The sequence below is a fragment of the Pundamilia nyererei genome, unplaced genomic scaffold (assembly GCF_000239375.1).
Source record: "Pundamilia nyererei isolate P.nyererei 1_Seehausen unplaced genomic scaffold, PunNye1.0 scaffold00113, whole genome shotgun sequence".
Lineage (NCBI taxonomy): Eukaryota > Metazoa > Chordata > Actinopteri > Cichliformes > Cichlidae > Pundamilia > Pundamilia nyererei.
The window spans coordinates 358,875-379,013 of NW_005187514.1; the positions used below are offsets into that span (position 1 = coordinate 358,875).

General features: G+C 38.3%; 3 protein-coding genes across 4 annotated transcripts in view; 2 read left to right on the top strand and 1 right to left on the bottom strand.

Annotated features, from left to right (window-relative positions):
* The window catches only part of oxct1a (3-oxoacid CoA transferase 1a), a 53,699-nt gene extending 48,517 nt beyond the window's left edge, over positions 1-5,182 (bottom strand). Inside the window, exons 1-3 of the mRNA XM_005741704.2 lie at positions 4,944-5,182; positions 3,818-3,926; positions 1,793-1,883 (exon numbers count right to left, since the gene is read on the bottom strand). Of these exons, the coding sequence (XP_005741761.1) occupies positions 1,793-1,883; positions 3,818-3,926; positions 4,944-5,039 (296 nt within the window). The 5' untranslated portion in view covers positions 5,040-5,182. The remainder of the gene's footprint in view (positions 1-1,792; positions 1,884-3,817; positions 3,927-4,943) is intronic.
* Positions 5,183-7,044: 1,862 nt separating this feature from the next.
* Positions 7,045-13,474, top strand: rimoc1 (rab7a interacting mon1-ccz1 complex subunit 1). Of its 2 annotated transcripts, none has more exons than XM_005741705.2 (6): positions 7,045-7,417; positions 8,123-8,232; positions 10,642-10,788; positions 11,195-11,326; positions 11,455-11,569; positions 12,393-13,474. In XM_005741705.2, the coding sequence occupies exons 1-6, from the start codon at positions 7,324-7,326 to the stop codon at positions 12,626-12,628; spliced, it is 834 nt and encodes a 277-aa protein (XP_005741762.1). In that variant the 5' UTR covers positions 7,045-7,323; the 3' UTR covers positions 12,629-13,474. The 2 variants fall into 2 exon arrangements, with proteins under 2 accessions (XP_005741762.1, XP_005741763.1); XM_005741706.1 differs by lacking the exon at positions 12,393-13,474 and adding an exon at positions 11,672-11,754.
* Positions 13,475-13,583: 109 nt separating this feature from the next.
* On the top strand, positions 13,584-17,193 carry fbxo4 (F-box protein 4). The gene is made up of 7 exons (XM_005741707.1): positions 13,584-13,826; positions 14,579-14,850; positions 14,927-15,147; positions 15,487-15,562; positions 15,649-15,821; positions 15,929-16,134; positions 16,226-17,193. The coding sequence occupies exons 1-7, from the start codon at positions 13,671-13,673 to the stop codon at positions 16,310-16,312; spliced, it is 1,191 nt and encodes a 396-aa protein (XP_005741764.1). The 5' UTR covers positions 13,584-13,670; the 3' UTR covers positions 16,313-17,193.
* The last annotated feature ends 2,946 nt before the right edge of the window (positions 17,194-20,139 follow it).

A 20,139-nucleotide genomic window follows, 5' to 3' on the forward strand; every position in this document is an offset into this window, starting at 1 on the left:
AACACAAATCACTTTAAACATGTGCTTTATGTTAATGCACAGGCAACTAAAAACTCACTTACACTGCTCTAATCTCTAACTACCACTGCTTTGTTCTCTAATTGTAACTCTAATCTCGGGTTATCTTAAAGTATATAAAGGCCATGCCTTATCAGAATGCAAAAACAGATAACTGCAAAGTGCACTTTCACATGCACACAAACCACTGGTGATGCAACACACAATGGAAACACTAAAGAAAGGTTTTGGCACTATTAACTCGTGTTAATGTTTTGTGTGTGAAGCTGGTGTGTATGGAATGATGTTTGAGGACTATAAGCTCTTCAGGCAAATACTCAGTGCTCATTCATGAGAGCAGATTCCAGCAGTGATCTTGAGCACAAGTGTCACTGCCTTTTATACAGAATCTATTTAGTTTGTGTCAAATTCTGAAGCAGCTGATTACACAGTACGTATAAAGCTGCAAGGGAAGGCGGTTCTGTAACAGCCCAATAATCTCCTTTTGTACAGCTGAATCCTTCTCAACTCATCGAGGGCATAAAGGGCCAGCTGTGTCAGTTTCATGAGAAGTGAAATATGAGGGTCTCGTTCCTCTCACCCAAAAGCAGTGAGACAAAACACTCATGTGTTCTATATTGCTACAAAAGTCAAAAGATTAAAGATTTATCCTTGATTAGGGATCACTTTAAAGAATAAAGTGACACAACACAACCAATATTTCTGCATGTTAACTTCTTACACTTTCTTTCCACTGCTGCCAAAATAAGGTTAGCAATGCCTAGTTGTCAAATAGTAAATCTAGTTTTCATTCAAAAAATAGTTTGTTCACACTGCTTTACAAGCAAACACACTTATGCAGTACTGTCATTTTTAAAAAAAGGAGTCTTTATTACAGTACTTGATTGCCTGCCACTGATATAATTAATTTTCCCAAGGGGTAATATGAGAAACTGGGACTGTTGTGCAGGGCCGAACCATAAAAGCTGAACTCAATTCTGTTCAATATTAACTTTATCTCTTGATATGCTTCCTGGTGATCACCAAGAAGGCTTTATTATAAAATGATCATACGAAAACATACACATGGAATTCTTACCCTTTAATAGTTTTGTATGTGGCATAAATACAAAGACACAAAAGGGTAAGAATTACTCAAGTTTCACTATTTCTGCATAAGCACTACAATTAAATGTTTACTGGATTGTGACACGCCAGGTTTTGATTACAAAAGAAAGCTGCAATTTTCTTTTTCCTTTTTTCTATCAACAGTATTAGAATTTTATTTGAGTTAAAAGACTGAACGCAACCTTCAGTTAGTTCTTGCTACTGTACAAAATGTACAAAAGGACAAAACGTATAATAAAGGTAATTAAGGTCATCAGCTGACTGTTATGTGTACACTGAATCTGCACTGAGACCAAATACAAACATCACACACAAGATCACCTGACCACACACACCTCTTCCTTGTACCTTATCCAATGACTTATCTACTAGCCTCTGGGCATCTCGCTAGCACAACACTGCCTGTCTGGCGTTACAGTCATAAGGTTGCCAATGCTGCAATTAGACACCATCACAGGCTCAAATCAAGACAAAGAAACACTACTATTCAAGACAATAAGCAAAACGTTCAAGTTCATATGCAAGGATGTGGTTTGGTTAAAAGATTTAAACCAAAGTTTAAATCTAATGTTTTTGTTTTTATTTAATTCTACCAAAACAACCCAACAACAATGAATGGTACTATTCTAAAACAGCACGTACAAATCATGTACACTTCCACACATACCCTGCATTGTTACTGACTGCAGTGATGCCCTTAACGCCAGTCTTCAGTAAACTGTTGATGAGATTCTCCGGAATTCCGCATAATCCAAAGCCTGAGGTGGAATACAAAAAAGTAAGCGTTGCAAACAAGAATCACTGTGAGAAAAGAAAAACGATACACATTTAAACACGACTTTAAATAAAACTGCCAAAAGTATGTATCAGTGTATTTACGTAGTAAGTAAATGTTATGACTTTGTGTTTTATCTTCACTTGTTCAGCTGATGTCTGTGCATTTACTGCCATCGCTAATTTCCTTATATTTTGCTAGGAAACAATAAGAAATGTCTAATCCAGTTAATTGGCTTAAAGCATAAAAAACATTTCTCTGAAAATGCTCAGAGAAATGAAAACGAATGAAAAAGCAGCCGATGTCCAAAGAAAACTTTAAAAGACCTTCAGAAAGCCTGGAGAACAATTGATTAAACCAGTTACAAAATTACAAATTAAGTGCAGTATGTTAACCAGATATTTTAGGCCAATTCGTTCATAGCAATGTGAGAATTAGGTTGTGATTTGAACTGTGATTCAGTGCTCTCCTCATGGACTTTGGATCAAAGTCCAAAGATACCCCAGCCTTTGATGACACAGTTGAGCTACATGGTGTGAAGGAATTTTATTCGCAAACATATATTTAAGACATTTTAAGATCATATAAGGACCTTAAAATGTCTTAAATACACATTTATATCTAAGGATTAGGGACATGCCAGATTTGGACAGTAAACTAATACAAAAACAATGATCTTGTTAACTATGTCAAACCACACAGAAAAACCAAAGTGCAATCAGCTTGGATCAAGTCCAGGTATTTCTAGACTTGTTTAGAAATATTCTTATATTGCACTGAGCGAAGGTTCATCTGCTTTTCTCTTAGACAGAAGTGTGTCACAATGGAAAACATTTAACAATGTCACTGTGAACAGGACTATAAATAAGATCAGTGGATTGCGTGTGCACTCAGTGTGTGGATGATACTCAACCAGCATTCTACAGACAGTTTGGAATCACTTCATTGCAAATTAGACATTACATTTATTCTAATGAATTCACCTGCCACTTTCTTACGTGCATGCGTTCAACCGCTCATTAACCCAAATATCTAATCAGCCAATCAAATGTCAGCTGCTAAGTGCATTTAAGATGACACACTGAAGTTCAAACCAAGAATCAGCGTGGGTAAGAACGGTGATTTAAGTGATTTTGAATGCATGGTTGTTGGTGCCAGACAGGTTGATCTGAGTAATTTAGAAACGGCTGATCTACCATCTACCAGTATTGTTCCACACAACCATCTCTAGGGTTTAAAGAAAATATCCATTGGTTGCCCAGTGGTTCAACAAAAACTGGATAACAGAAGACTGAAAAAACATTCTCTAGTCTGATGAGTCTCCTAACAATTGGATGGTAGAGTCAGAAAAAAGATGACCATGGATCTATCCTGTGTATTAACAGCTCAGGCTGGCGGTGGTATAATATTGTGGGAAATATTATCTTGTCACATTTTAGGGCCCTTGGTATACCAACAGTGCACCATTTAAATGCCACAAGATACAGGAATATTATTGTTGTTGACTGTGTCCACCCCTTTACGACCACAGGTCTTCTGATAGCTGCTTCCAGCATGAGAACAAACAATGTCACAAAGTTCAAATGACCTATAAATGCGTTCTTGAACATGACAATGAGTACTCATCACTGTAACCAAATAGCCTCCACAGTTAGTAGAGCACTTTTGGGATGTGATGGAATGAGAGATTAGCATCACGGATGTGGAGCGTGTTTTTGTTTCCAGCACCTTGATGAGTCTATGCCATGAAGAAAAATGAAGCTATAAGAGACAGTAATACCAAGGTGTACCTCATAGCATCCAGTGAGTGTATGTAAATATAAAGCATAACATACTGTTAGGTGAACAAAATCATCATAAACCAAGCAGTCCTATCTGACATTGTTACAACATGTTTGTGAAAGTACTATACATTACCTCCCACAAGAATGGTAGCTCCATTATGGATATCTTTAACTGCTTCTACAGGATCTGAGTAGAACTTTGAATTTTTCTGACTTGATGTGGAAAAGTAAGAGCCACAGGTCTGTAGAAAGCACAAGAGCATGAAATACAGCAAATCTGCATTAATAAAAAATGCTGTTTCCGCAACACCAAAAAAACCAAACATGTAAATTCTAAATAGAAGCACAAAAAAATAAAGGCTTAAAACCTAATGACCTGCTTGCACAGTTCAAATCCAATTTATTCTGTAGAAGAAAGGAAAAGTAAACCTAACTGCTGAACAAATCCTGCAACAAAAGCAGGCAAGATTATGATAGCACACAGCCAAGAGCCAAAAACCAACAGTCAGCAGAGGATTCAGGTTTAAAATCATGTGTTTAAAACCCTGTGTCAGGCCAATGCGAGCTGCTGTCTTTTGTAAATTCTCATATCTCAGACAGTAGTTAAACGCAAGTTCAACCATGAAGGGCAGTTAAAATCTAAGCTATCACGCACAGATTGCTGCAATCACACTGTGTGGGTGATAATTAACTAGCATTCAAGAAAAAGCTTAAGTTCACAATGTTCTTGTCATTACACACAAATACATTGTTACAAATAATCTTTTTTTATTAGTTAACAAAACGAGCTTCACATTTAACGACTCTATAATATTGGAACCTGTTTTTGAAAGTTTTCCGCACTGAATAAAACGTGTGGCAGGTGTTTAGACCTAAATCTATGATTACTTGGTGTTGAGTTACGCGCACTTGTGATCATCCAACTACACATACCTTAGTCAGATCAAATAACCTGATTCGCTTTATTCATACATTTCTAGATCTTAGCAGCAGTTTTTGAAAGGATTGGCAAATGTGTTGTATTGCGCGTATCCGCAAGGTTGTGCGCCCTGCAGGCTGAGGTCAGCCCACAATAACACATAAACGCAAACTGAAACAGTAAAAACGACGCGAAGCTTGGTTCATAATTTCATTCCAAATGTAACCAATACTTTAATGACAGTTGAATTATTATATTTTACTACTGTCGTCTCTTTTTTTGCAGCAACATCATCTCAACACTCCTACAGCAGGTGTAACGTCGCTGTTGTTATACTGACCTTGCTCAATTGGTGGATGGCGAAGTTTATTTTGGTTCTGTGGTGGGTTTTCAAGAGTATATTTTCCGCTCTGCACAAAGCTTTGAGGGCCGCCATGATTTGGAGCTACAAACTTGGGGTGGGCGGAGATGCAGGGTGAGCGCTGACTGGATCTTTAACCGAGCTAGCTGAGGGTCACAAAATATGGCTACACGCAAGCCCAGCTCGGCGACACGACGCTATTGGCTGTTTTCAAACAGGATGAAAGAAGAAGCTCTTCTTCGTTATCTTTCCCCCACCTGGTAAGCTAGGCATGTTTTAGTGCATTGCCGCCTGCTGTTGGTGTTGTAGCGTCATTGCCGTTTGAGAAAGCCCAATACTACCCTTGTTCTCTTGTTCTTTTTTAGTAGGGCTATACTGTATTCAAAGGTCCACGAAGAAAACATTAATTTCCCTGACACAGCTTGCAATGCATGAGAGCAATTTACAATCTCTGTTTCCCCACTGCATCCCATTATCACATTGATGATTCAGCCTCTCACTAAGGATGCAGTGGCACAGCATCCTGCCAAATGGCACATGCAAATCTACATTTTCTACCTAATCTTATCCACACCATCAGTGCTTTCAATCCCAACATCTGCTAGCACACAAAGACAGTTTCACATTTGATTAAATTTATTTTATTTATATCGAAACCATATTTCAAAACAGGAATTGCCTCCTGGTGTTTAATATTGAAAGGTAAAAACCCTACAATAATGCAGAACAACCCCAACAACTCACAAAAGACGACGTGCTATGAGCAAGTACTTTGGCGACATTGGGAAGGAAAAACTCCCTTTTAACAGGAAGAAACCTCCAGCAGAATCAGGCTCAGGGAGGGGCAGCCATCAGGGTTGGGGGTGAGGGGAAGGAGACAAGACAAAAGACATGCTGTGGAAGAGAGACGGAGATTAACAATAGCTCATAATTAAATGCACAGTGGTGTTGAGAAGGCATTCTCTTTTTTTTTCATTAGAATTTTGACATAGAAAAAAAAAATCATGATGCATTAAAACCCAATTCTTCTGAATTTGGAAAGCCTATATCGACTCTTTAGAAACTTCCAGAACTCAACTGCCAAAAAGGCTAGGCCTTTTAATTTGATGAAACTTTAGTGTTTAATTTGCACAAAGCAACCTAATTGCAGCTACCTACATTTCCACCAGGAGATTTTTTTTTTCTGAAGCTTTCAACAACCCTATTGATCATTTGTTACCAAATATCAATATCGAATCTGTATGATCAGGTAAAGGAGAGTCTGGAGAGGTGGAGGTGCGTGCTAGAGGAAAGAGTAATGAAAGTCAGTAGATGCAAGACTGAATACGTGTGTGAATGAGAGAAAAGCATATACAAGAGATGGAGCCAATTGGAGACAAAGTTAGAGAGGAAAGGTGAGATGAGATGGTCTGGACACATGCGGAGGGATAGTGGATATACTGGCTAAAGGATTCTGACTATGGAGCTGTCAAACAGGAAGAAAAGAGAAAGACCACAGACAAGGTTTATGGATGTAGTGAAAGAGGACATGCAGTGGGTTGGTGTGACAGCAGAGAATGGGAGATAGGGATTGAAATGGATGATGAAGATCCACTGTGGTGACCCAGCTCAAAAAAGAATTTAGTTATTAGTTATTTCCCCTTCTGCCCCATGAAAACACAATGTTGAGGAGGCACAAGGCAGATGTCCTACACCGTGGAGTCTGTCTCAGCAGTTTGCAACACACTTCTTGCAATACCTGAATTTTTCCCAGTCTGCATGTTGCACAGAATTTCCCCTTCTATTTTCCTCATTTTATTTGTATCCACAGGTTCCAGCAATATGCCCCCTCCAACAAACAGAAATCTGTAGCTCATCCCTACATTTCTCATATCTTTCCTCTGCATGCATCCCTGACATTTCAAGCAAAAACCCACAGATCATTTTTTTCATCCGTCCTTTGAAATTTATCTTTCCACTTTGTGTAGAAACGGTTTCTGGCATAGGACTCATTGCACTGGACTAAATAACTAAAAACTCACTAACCCCCCCCCCCCCCCCCCCCCCCCTTTTTTTTTTTTTTTTAAAATTCTAACCGGCTACCAACAGTTTGTTTCCTACTGTCTGAGTTATTATTTTCCAAAGTCGCCTCAGCTGACGTCTAACTTTATAGCACGCATGCTCCCTTCAGCTGTCAGCACCACCACACTATCTAAAAGTACACGTATGTTTACAGTTTAAAGTTAACGTTTTTGCAAACGCAGGGACGACTTACTGATATAATCCTACGGCCGTGCGCGTGCATGCACAGAAACGGAAATTGAAAATTCTTTGAACACGTGAGTAAAATCCGTGGCTCCCGTGACTGGTACTTTTAGTCATGGCCGACGACTACAGACGACAAGGTTTCGAGTTGGAGAGAAGAATATTTGAGTTAGACATCAAGTGTTCGAGTCTCAGAGCTGAAAAGCAAGGTACCAATTACACTGTTTATTTGTTTGCCTTTCGGCAATTCATTTAGTACGTGGCAAACAGTCTTGGTTAAGGAATCGACTAGCAAGCAAGCAATCAAGCTAACTTCCAGCGTACGTTAGCTTGCAACCATGACAACAGCTGCTGTCTAGTGAAATATTGCATTTTGGCAAAAAACAAAACAAAACAACCTTTATGAACACATCAGTGCATATGCAGTTAGTTAATTATAATTAGTGGTTAGCAACGTTGCAGGAGAATGTACATAACTCGCGGAGTTATGTTTGTATTTCACTAGGGTTTTTGAGTTAACTGCTAACGTTAGCTAAAATGCAGTATTGTTGACATATGTGAAGGTATGACACATGATGGCTGGTAATGCTAGCTAAACGACTGTCATCAATAAAGCAACGAAGCATCTACCTTGTCCTTATTGCATGTTAAATGGTGTCGTTAACTTTTTTACTTTAACTTGTATCTGAACCTCAAACGCCACCGTGTTAGTGCGCATTTTTGGCCTTATGTTTATCTGTGAATGCTCGCATGGGCTAGTCAGCTTATGTTTTATGCTAAAATAATTTTTTTTCCTGTCATGAGTCGAATTGTGGATGATTATAAAGTCCCGATCAACAATCGCGATAACTCGGGATTTTTCATGAGTTTAGATTTGTACTTGGGTAATATGTTAACATATGGTTCTTCCGTAGATGATGACTATTTACAGAATGCATCTGCCATACTAGACAAGTTGAAAAGCTTTTACAGACAAGGAGGAGAGAGTAGCAACCTATCCAAGCTGCTGCAGGATTACACACAGGTACTTCCTTCCATCAAATTGTATTTACTCTCTTGCGTTTCAGTAAGTTATTTTATTAAGTAGTTAGTAACATGAGGGATTTTTTAAACTACTAGTGATTTTTGTCCCCAAAATCACAGAAAACAGGATAAAATACCCAACTAAGGTGCTCTGAACACAAGGAAATTTTTCTTACTTACACTGCTTAGCAGTATTAAACGCAAATATAAAATGTCTAAATCATCTTAGAAGGTGGAAGCAGAAAGTGACAGGTTTGCAGTAGGTTACTGTTGTATCTACATTTTAATTAAAAACCCTGCATATCTTAAAGATGCTTTCAGTTGTTCCCATTTTCACAAGGGGTCACCACAGTTGGTTGCTCACACATATAGTTTTTACTTTTTTGCAACCCCAAGGGGATTTGTGTCTCCTCCCAAAATCAAACCAGGGATCTTTTATTTGCTAGATGGATGTGTAAACCACTACACTATGCAGCCACTAAAAAACGATCATCTCTACAAAGTAAAAACTGAACACATTCCAGTCTCTTTACTTTTACAGTTTAAGTTTAGCATTGTACACACATGTCCAGGGGATTGAATACCCATATTTGTTGGTTTAGTGTCTGTGTAACAGACTAAATTGTCATGTATAGCTAGAAGCAAATTATAAAATGCAGCTGTACTATAATGGAGTTTATATAAAAAAAGTAAATCTGTCTGCACATCTATATTCACTCTGGCTTGAGTAAGTGAACATAGAGCAGGCAAAGGCTAGTTACATGTCAAGAATTGTAGCTAAGTTTGTAAAGTAGTGTAACATAAATGTTGTGTCACAGACATAATCACAAAATTCACCGTCTATTCAGTAATAAACGCTAAGAAATTTTCTATACTCTCTGAAAATAATTTCCTGTGAATTTTAGGGCTGCAACAATTCATCACCATAATCATTGCCATCGACTATAAAAATTTGTTGACGCAGAATTGTATTTTCTTAACTGTTGAGCACAGGCATACAGGTGACTTTGTCCAATAAAGAGGCTCATGCACCTGTCAAATGGCTAAAGTCAGGACAGAGAACATCTTCAGCATGGTTATTAACAGCTGGGAACATCATCTCAAAGATCTCAAAGCTTTATTTGAACTTATGGATAGAAACTATTTTTAGTTTCCTACTTGCACATTTTTTCTTTGTTTAAATGCTACTAGCAAATTAATTTATATTACCTAACATTTTGATTTATTTCATTTTTATTCTGATGGTTCTATTGAGTAATGTTAAAAGAACCATTTGATTATTTTCAAATTCATATGTCATTATTTTTGCTGTGGGACAAGACAACAGGGTATTCATAGGTGGGCAGACTTGAGCAGGTAAGGTACTGGAGCCTAGAATAAGAGGTTTGCCTACAGGAAGTGTAGATAAGAGTTACTGAAATAATCGTCGACTAATCAAAGAAAAATGAGGCACATTAGTCTGCTATCAAAATAATTGTTATTTAGCAACTAATGTTGCTAACATAGTGTCTTCTATAATGAGTTCATTGAAAGTGCCGTCTTTGCAGTTGCTGCTGTCTTCTGTTTAGCTCTTATCTAAATTTTGACATAATTACAGAGCTCATATCAGGAAAACATGGAAACTTTGTCTGAAATGAAAACCCTCTAATTATGAGTGTTTTAGTTCTGTTCCTTTAACGATTTACAGCCTCTGTGTGACATTGTAATAATGTCTAATGCAAACTGGTCTAGATTTACTTTACTAAAGATATTCTGAAGCGTATTGCTTTAAAAATTTAGGAGTAAAATGTTTGCCATAAACTGTAAAACAAAACCTCTAACTCCATACCAACCCACAAGAGATGGTTCAGTTAGGGAAGAAGAAATGTTGAAGATGGTGGTTTTGTTTTACATTTGTTACAGTTGTATCAATGTGATTTTGGGGTGCTTTCCATTCTGTGTACTGTACTTCCTGCCATTCTCATCACTCTATTCTTCAGCCTTTAGCCTATATTTTCCCCTAAATGTATCTCTGAGGAGGTTCAAGAACCATCATACTAAAGCTTTTTGAAAGACAGAAAAAATACTTTTGAGTAGGCAGCTGATCTGATGGGACAGTAAAATCAGTGACTGCATTATTGGAAATTGCTTTACGTGATCTAAATTCAATTCAGTTTCATTTATGTTGTGCCTGCTTATGTTGTATTACAGCTCCAGATTAGATACAGATATCTCTAACCGTTGTCTCTCCCCCCCCCCAAAAATAGTTTTCTTAATTAGTTTAAAGGAGCAACAGCTGGCAGGTTTATTATAGGCCTTTATCCTATTTTGCAAAGTTATACATGGAGCAGGCAAAATGTTTAAGACAATTTTAACACATAATTCAGTTTTACCTTTTTTTTTGTAAATTATTTTATTTTTCATCATTTAGGTGATTCTAGACATCACTTTTTATGAAGAGAATAAACTGGTGGACCAGGAGTTCCCTGAGGACTGTTCACCATTTAAAATTCAGCAGCTTCTTCAAGATCTGACTGAACCTGAAGTTTTGGCCGCACGGCTTGCACCAGCACAAGAGGTTTGTGTTTGTCTCAAACCGATTTTGGTGTTGTCTTCTACTCCATTTTATGAATAGTGTACTTTGTATCATATCACAAACTGTCATGTAGTCTGGTTATTACAATATAAGACTATAAAGGTTACTATATGGGGACACAAACCCACAACCCAAAGGGTATAAAAGAGGAGCAGACACTCTTTTTTTTTTTTTTGTCTATTAAGATTATGTCCATGTGTTTCTTTCTTGGTCTGGTTAACTATCCAGTAATTATCCTACTTCCAGTAGGACGTCAGTTCAACTTTAATTTTCCCTTTGATTTGTGGTTCCACTTGGACACATGCTTTTAAAGTGCTTATTAAATAAATATGGATGAGGCATCATGGAGTGTCTGATATTGATATTCGTGTCTTTTGGTTTATGTTAGGTGCAGTCTGTGTTGGGTTTAGAGCTGTTAGAATGTCTCTACTGGAGACGTGGAGCTCTGCTGTATATGTACTGTCATACCCTTCATCAGCGAAAGCAGTGGATCAAGAAAAACAAGGAAACATTCCTTAAGGTAACAAACAATGCAAAGCTCTAAAGAGTTTCATTTATTGTTAGCTGTACAACTTTACTTTGATTAAAACCAATAGTTTACCACTTTTTTATGTTTCTTTTTTAATGTTAAACACATTTTTGACCCAGTGTATTCAGGAAGGTGTGCGATACCTGATGCGGATGCTGCAGGTGAGAAACTCTGTGAAGCTCAATGATGGTGTGGTGCTACATGACACTGCTACAGCAAACATCTTATCTGAAGGTAAATGTGTTATTTATTATAGACGTGATAAACTGAAGGAATACACTTGAACCCACAACCTCCCCAGTTATGTGATCGGAAGTTTGTGTTATATTGTGGTAGGGAGAAACCTGACAGCTTCGCTGGAATCTCTTCTGTCCTTGGAGACAAGAGTTTTGGCAAATAAATATGGTTACTGAGAATTACATCCCAGAGTAATCATTGGCAGGGATCATTAAATGTGGTTTGGGGGCTGAACTCCTTAGTAAAGGAGTTTTTTACTTCTAATTTGTTACCCATCTTTGAAAATCTTAGGAGAATTTTTTTTTAAAAAAGCAGCTGACCTTCATTGAAGGTCAGCTGCTTTTTCTCTCATCCCAGAGGCTTTTCAATCCTAAAACCAAAAGGTGGAGAGTCCCATACGTAATAATGGGTACAGGTACAGAATTAGGTGTATAGATGTGAAAAAAGGCGTGGACCATTACCACCAGAAGTTTCAGGTGACACTTCGGAAAAAACTTGCCCCAAAAACTGGATATGGCTCACCTTGGCTTGTTTGATGATTCACATGATTAATAGTGGTCAGCAACCACCTCCTAAGGGACAACCCCCACTAGGGTTTAAATACCTGGGGCTCTACATACAGAAGCCAAACTGAAGAAGCCTCTGGGATGAGAGGTGAAAAGTCTTCAACAGAGTTAAAGAAATCCATCACTTTTTGTTTTTCTTCTTCTAATACTACAATGACCTGGATAACTGAAAACTGACACAGAAATTTTTTTTAACAATCTGTTCTGTTGTCGCCAACTGGTCTTACTAACTACCGGTTTATCTTTTGGGTCAGGCATTTTCTCAGACACACACCTGTTGACAATGATGTACATTGGCGAAATGTGTTTCTGGGCAGTCAAGTACGAGGACTGCAGCGCTGACACTACGGAGCACAAAGAAGATCGCCTCCAGTTTCGGGACATTGGCACACAGATCCTCAACAAATATGTGCTTGCCTGTGAGGGCCCTCTCCAAGGGCAGGGCTGGAACACAGAGAATGCCAAGGAAATCCTCAGTATTTTACAGTGAAAAATATAGCTTCTCTGTTACAATTGCCCTCAGGAACAGATCAAAGTTCAATATTCAAATGTGTCAATCCCAAATAAAAATGGAGCCCATCGGATGGGGTGCAGTCTTGTGAAAGTTTATGGGGAGGCACAGGGAGAGAGTGAATGTGAAGAAAGGAGATGCTGGAACAGTGTCTACAGGCAACCTAATCCTATGCCAAACAGCCCAGGCCAAAGCAGATGAATGAGAAGTTAGAGTATAAGACAAGCATTGTAATAGAAGGGCTGCACAAGAGGCTGTTGAATAATTATTTGCCCTGGCCTGCTGAAAAAGCAGTGGCCACTCTGATTCCAGACTGTTGATTGGGGCATTTGTTTTGCTCTAAGAATGTGTCACAATAGCATTAATATTACTAAAGAGGTTATGAATAATAAAAAAGAAAAATTGACTTTTCATTTTAAGATTGTAACAAGTTTAAAGATAATACAGCTGGAAATGAGACATTGCACATTAACATTTATTTATTGTTTTGTTGCCATTTTGTTATGCTTTTAATATATATTAAAATAGCATATGCATTATTTGAATTTGTGTATAAAGTATGCACACAGAAGGCAAAGAAAGGTGTTCGAACTGTTTGTCAGTGACGTATTAATGACCAATTCAAAGTATGTTCAGGTTTGTTCATACCAGCTTTGTAATGCACCACTTGTATTTTCATCTATTGCAACTTCCATTTTTCTGCAACTTGAATAACATTGATAGTGTAACTATTAATAGAGAAACTGTGTTGTTTGGGCAAAAAAATCTATCATTTTGTTTTTTAATGTCCTTGTTGACAATAAACGTGCTTTGTTTTAAGAAAAATTTCCTAGTTTGCCTTCCAGATTTTCTTTTACTACGTATTCCTGTTTTGTTTGATGATACTGAACTACAATACCCACAATGCTCCACTGCTACCCAATAATGAGGAAGTGACAGGAAAACATCGGTGTTGGCATTTCCTTGGTTCATAGTGTTTAGTTGTACACAGAAAATATTCGCATATGACACAAATTAAGACATGGCTGAAAAGATCCAGCAGCTGGAGTCTTTGGTGATCCGCAGCCTCAGGCGGTTTAGAGACCGCTATTTCCCTGATAAAGTTGTTGAAGCCGATTTGACAGTTGGAGACTCGGGAAAAGAAGAACAACAGTATGGATCTTTGGATACCTTACCGGTAAGTCGAATCATTCATAGGAGAATTCTGTGTACGTCTACCTATGTAGCCTATATGTCACTCATTCAGACAGGACAAGCCTAAAAGGATAGTGTTGCTCTCTTCAGGTTCTACACACACAGTCTGAAAGCTGTTTATAGAAAAAATGATAGATGCTCAGTCTAAGTGTCGCGTTCAACTTGTAGGCTTCCAAAGTAGTCGTAATTGCCTCCCGTCCCCGATTTGGCATGCCTCGACTGCACTATTCTGAGCAGGAACACTGCCATACTTTATGACTTCCTTTGACTTATCTTTGAAGTATATCCGCTGATTATAGAATTGCTTGTATTAGCGATTGTCCATTATCCCCTTCCAATCTGTATTTTTCCTACTTCTTAACCAAATACACATAATTGGTTTAACTAGGAATTTTAACCTCCTAAGACCCGAACTCTTCCACGGCATGCATTTGCAATTTCACTTTGATATTTGGACATATATTGGGCAGATATTGGGGCCCGATGAATGTAAAAACAAAGAATTACCAGATTTTTTTTCTTTTTACCTTATTTTTGTTTTTAAGAAAAATAAGAGACACATGAGGATATTTGTTTAAAATTTTGATAGAACAGTAGCAGTATAATGTCCTCCTAAGTGGATATCAGGCCCTTGTAGAGCACAATTTAGTATTTTGGTCTAGGAGGTTAGTCTAGAAATATTTATTGTTGATCTAGGAAAATCTAAATAATTGTGCTCCGCCATTCCTCCCGAAGGTGGATGTACAGTTTCTGATCATGACCTTTCTGTCTCCTGCGGATCTCTGCCACCTTGGAGCCACAAGTCGTTACTGGAGGGCCATGGTTAGAGATCCATTACTGTGGAGATACTTCCTATTGCGGGATATGCCATACTGGCCCTCCATTGATCATGGGACCATACCCCATCCAGACTTGCTGGATGCACCGCTAATAAGTGAAGACGAGAGCCTGGATGATAGAGAAGAAGGAAATGAAGGAATAAAACTAAAATTTGACTACATGTCAGAGTGAGTATCCCCCTGTTATCCTGCATTACCGTCAGTTTCCTGGAAAAATTTCTGAGCAAACCTTGTGTATCAACAGATACCTGAAAGGTTGCCCATCCTCCAGACAGCAGTGGCTTCCTACACGACCAGCATATGAGGTGGTGACCTCATTTTTTCAGTCCCTGGTACCCTCGTCTGAACCGCGTTACGCCATGTTTGGTCCTGGCATGGAGCAGCTGGATGTCTCTTTAGTCACAAGGCTTATGCATGCTCCAGATATACTTCCTGTGTCAGGCACTCCGCACAGACAGATAAATGGTAAGATAACACTGATCTAAGGATAAGCTTCTCATGGTATTTTTCTCATCATAATGCATAATATAGTGGCTGATTTTCCCTTTTAATCAATTGTAAATCATAGTTTGTCCTTTAGATAAAAGATAAAATTAGATAAAATGTGATTATTTTAAAGGTAACGTGTAATAATGATGTGTTACAGAAATTACATCAGTGCATTTTAATCACAGAATTAATCAACAGATAAGTTTACTTGCTATGTGTATTGTCTACCACTAGATGGCACTAGATCACTACACACACACAGCTTATCTACCCAAAGAATACAAACAAACATACGTAAACCTTTGTTTATTTCAGGTATTGGCTCGGGGATAAGTTACATGTTCAATAACCAACACAAATTTAACATCCTCACTCTGTATTCAACCAACAGGTGAGCACTTTGTTTGTTGCTGAATGAGTCACAGTTGTTTCTCATCCTTTTTGCAGTTATTAATCTTTGTGTTTTTGTGTCTGTAGGGCAGAGCGAGAAAGAGCCAGAGTGCAACAGGAGAGCATCAGCAATAAACTCTTTACCTTTGAAGGAAATGACGACTCAGGGGACCCAGTGTGCGTTCCTGCTCCTCAGGTTCAGCAGGTGTGCCAAGTGGTGGATGGGTTCATCTATGTTGCCAATGCAGAGCTTGAGAGAGGTAAAATAACACATCTTTTTTTGTAGTGTAGTACAATGACACATCATACTCAATGACTGATCAATGCAGAACATTTGCAGTAGGTTCATGGTTCATGTTGTGAATAGGTGGTGAGAAGTCTGAAGGAGTCCAGATTCGAGCTGTGCTAAACTGCAGTAGGGGTTCCACATCCAAACCTCTGCTGGTGCTCTCATGCATCTCAAGAGAGGAACCAGAAACAGTTCGGACTCCCAGCACCAGATCCATGTGTCGAACTCCCTGTGTTGACATGGCAAAGAGACTTGGCCTACCCCACCTGCCTAACCCCTGGATGGTAATTGCTTGATATTTGATCAGGTGAAAGCTTTTCCATCCAGAGTTCAGCTTGTGGAGCTTTTCAGCCTGTTTCTCTCTTTCATAAACAGGTACAGGATACAGTGGCAGAATCCCTGTCTGGGCTTTTGGATGGCATTTCCTGGCTGCTGAGATGTTCTGGAGTCAAACTCTACTAACACCTGCTGTTGCACGATGGATCAGAACTGCAGACATCGGTCTTTTTTGTCTTTTTTTGACACCAATACACACTAGGACATTTCCTGAGTCCTTCAGGTTCAGGACTGAAGGTTTGCCAATGCAGTTTAATTATATGGACTAGAAGCAAAAGAAAATATTGGGTAAATAGTGATCTTGGACACCTAAAAGACACTTTGGTATTATTTGCAGAAAGATCAATATGAAGGAGCTGTGCACTAACTCGACAAACTACTTTCATTTAACACTATTTTAAGAGCGATGCATAAATGAAGTTGCATTAATGGTTTTGTGGTGGATGAAGGAACAAAGCAACAGGAATGTACAGGCAGACAGACTTTATTTGCAAAATTGGGAAAAACATTCAAATCAAATTAATTACCACTTAATCATTTAAAACCATAAATGCTGCTTTAATTTAGGCATATCATGAGTGGCATAGTGAGTTACCACTTAGTCATGTGGCTGAATGCTTTAACATTTGATAAAGGGTATTTTTAAGGCTTTTTTGTGATCTTAATGGAGTAAAAGGACTTTGGTGTAAAGGTAATTTCTATTAACGTCCTATAGAATTGTCCTATAGAAAATATGCTTATGTTTTTATTTTGCCTACTGATCAAAGGTTTATAGCCACTCAGTTTACATCAGCAAATATTGGCATACCATTTATTTTGTTACTACTCAAACTCAAATTTTGTTAATTCTCCATAATGTAATGGCTTACACATTCGCTTAACTAGTGAAAGATCACTTGAAGTGACTCCTTGTGATTAATGGAGCACTAACAATAGCCTTACTTCATAAGAATATTTCTGTCAATGCAGCAATTTTTTTTTCATAAAAGCTGTATTTATTATTTTAATTGTTTACATCTTTTTTTGTTACTATTGCACATTTTGCTTTCCTTTTACATATAAGAATTGCCGGTGTTGTGATGAAAATCCTTCTTTTTCAAATGATAAATAAACTTTTTTGGGACAATTCTCATTAATCTCTAGGTCACATTTTGTCCTTAAATATTATGTAAGTGATGGCAAAATTGAATTTCTTTCTTGAATTGAATCATGACAGAATACCCTTTGGAAGCTAGGAGGTGCTACTGTAGCATTTCTTACTACTTTTGATTTTCATTTTGTTAGAATTTTAAATATCTTGACTTTTACCTGCTATCATGTCACTTTTAACATTTCTGACAAACTAATAATGGATCCAGTTTTCAGTGACATACAGAACACAAGACAAATTTATTTTCTTACCCAAAAGTATTCAATCCCAGAGATAGTTGGGATTATTACAGACAAATGTTTACAAGTCCTACAATGTCGATGGCAGCACACATATTGCTTATATTGCATCTTTCGTGTCTGGTACACATGAAATACATATATAATAGAATCTGCATTGACAACGTTGAGGTTTAAGCAGAAATTTCTAAAACTGAATTCCTTTAGAATTGCAGCACTTAAATCATCACATCTCTCCATTAATGTGCTTAAGTTGTGCGCGCGCGTGTGTGTATTTTCTCTGAAAATTACCATTACTGTCATATTCCGTCTACCTGGTGATGACATTCACACCTTCTGCTGGCAACAATAGGATCATTTTTCTGTCAGGTAAGGCCTGACAAGATAATGTGCTTCACTGATGCTCTTTTGTTCTAGTCCCCTAGGTAACCACGTCATGGACAAAAGTGCATCCCCCTACCCTTTTCTGCAGGCCTTCCGTCAAAAGTCTCAGTAGTCATTTTCATAGGCTTGCAGTGTTAGAATAAGGCGCATTAACCCGTGCTGAACGCAGTTGAAGTGCAGATTTATTTATTTTTTCTTTTTCTGTTGATATCTATTTTTAGGGAGATGATGGAAGAGTCAGCCATTGTATAAACGTGTAATTCATCTGTTTCTGGTAGTAATAGACGGACCCCTGACATGTTATCTTTATATACCTCTTGTTCTGCTGTTCTGGTCTTCATGCCACACTTATTTATCTACATCTCTGTCTATGTACTTCTCTGTGTATATGTGTGCTCATGCTTGCACAGTCTGCACAAGGGGGGGGGGGCGGACAGTGCATAAACCCTGGGGATCTGTTCTGAGGGCAGGTATGCAGGGAAAAACTTTCCACAATCCTTTGTTATTGCTCTGTGATCCTTGTGTTGCCTTATGGTGAGCTCTACCACAGACTGGCTCTATCAGTGTTCATGACTCAGTTTGCCGTTGCAATCTGAATGAACGAAGAGGCGAAGAAGCTTTTTTCTGGTGATGAACAACTTTTCTGTGAATGCAGGCGAAAGTAAACGATTGCTTTAGTTTGCTGTGTTTTTGCTGCCAAGATGTGTTGGATCTACTGTCGAAACTTGCTTGGAAAGGATATTTTCAAGGTTTGTTTACTCAAGCTGCAGACTGTGAACCATTAGTACACATCTCTGCATAATAGTTGGTTGGTGGGGGAGTGTTTTGGAAGAGTGAATGAGTACCAGACCTCCAGCTGCCTCTTGTCTTCTACAAGCACATGTGGCCTCGGGGATTCCATGTCATGAAGAAGAAGCCTCTATTGACTGACCCAAGACAGTTTACAGATGCAAGACAGACTCTGCAACACTACTAGGGCAGTTGAGACATACCACACGTGTGAAGAGTAAGATGTGAAGAGAGATAGATGCTGAATGTTTTGAAAATACTGTGCACAGAGAAAGGGGAAAAGTCATGCATGTAGAAATGGAGTCACAGTTGGGATTTAAGCTTGGTCAAATGCCAAGTAGAGAAGTGTGTCTTTATGTGTGTCAGTTTTATAGTGTTTTATTATATCATAGTCTTAAAAAGGAAAAATGGTTGGAAGTAATTTAATTTCATGAATTGACAATTAGCTTATGTAACCTAGTGCAATTTAGTGTTCTGTGTTAACTGTGGCAGAATTGTGGACCACTTTTCTTTGCAGAATTGTTTTCATTCAACCACATTTGAGGGTTTTGAGCATGTATAGTCTGTTTAATGTCAGCCCAAAGCATCTCAAACAGATTCAAGTCCAGACTTTGACTAGACCACTCCAAAACCTTCCTTTTTATTTTTATTTTTTAAGCTATTCAGTAGTGGACTTGCTGGTGTGTTTCAGATCTTTGTGCTACTGCATATTGCAAGTGTTGTTGAGCTTTAGGACATGAGATGGTGGCAGGATATTCTCCTTCAGGATTTTCTGGTAGAGTGCAGAATTCACTGTTCCATCAATTACAGCAAGCCATCCAGGTCCCGAAGCACCAAAACACTGCGGTTTGCTGGATTCCCAAAGCTTTAGAAATGACTCTGTAACCCTTCCAAGATTGATATATGTCAGTGACTTTGTTTTTCATCTGATCTTGTATTTCTTTAGATCATGGCATGATGTGTTGCTTTTTCACAATTCTGTTTTAGTGATTTCTTGATTCAGCAGGTCTGGCAGCAATCAAGCCTGGGTGTGGCTGATGAAATTGAACTAATCTTTCCAAGAAATGCGGTTAATCACAATTAATTTGCGATTTAACAAGGGGGCGATAACTTTTTCTCTAATAAATGAAGTCATCAATTTAAATCTAAATCGTGCATACACCATGGGGATCTGTTTTGAGGGCAGGTATGCAGGAAAAAACTTTCCAGAATCCTTTGTTAGTAATCCTGGTGTTGCCTTATGGAGAGATCTATCAGTGTTCATAACTCAGTTTGCCACTGCAATCTGAATGAACAAAGGGGGTGGGGTGGGGGGGGGAAGCTTCTTTCTGGTGATGAACAACTTTTCTGTGAATGCAGGCGAAAGTAAACCATTACTTTAGTTTGGTGTG

Coding starts and splice junctions, on each gene's coding strand:
- rimoc1 (XM_005741705.2), top strand. CDS start 7,324: ATGGCCGACGACTACAGACGACAAGGTTTCGAGTTGGAGAGAAGAATA. Junction 8,233..10,641: donor TGCTGCAGGATTACACACAG/GTACTTCCTTCC, acceptor TTCATCATTTAG/GTGATTCTAGACATCACTTT. Junction 11,327..11,454: donor ACAAGGAAACATTCCTTAAG/GTAACAAACAAT, acceptor TTTTTGACCCAG/TGTATTCAGGAAGGTGTGCG.
- fbxo4 (XM_005741707.1), top strand. CDS start 13,671: ATGGCTGAAAAGATCCAGCAGCTGGAGTCTTTGGTGATCCGCAGCCTC. Junction 15,148..15,486: donor TCCGCACAGACAGATAAATG/GTAAGATAACAC, acceptor TGTTTATTTCAG/GTATTGGCTCGGGGATAAGT. Junction 16,135..16,225: donor ACCTGCCTAACCCCTGGATG/GTAATTGCTTGA, acceptor TTTCATAAACAG/GTACAGGATACAGTGGCAGA.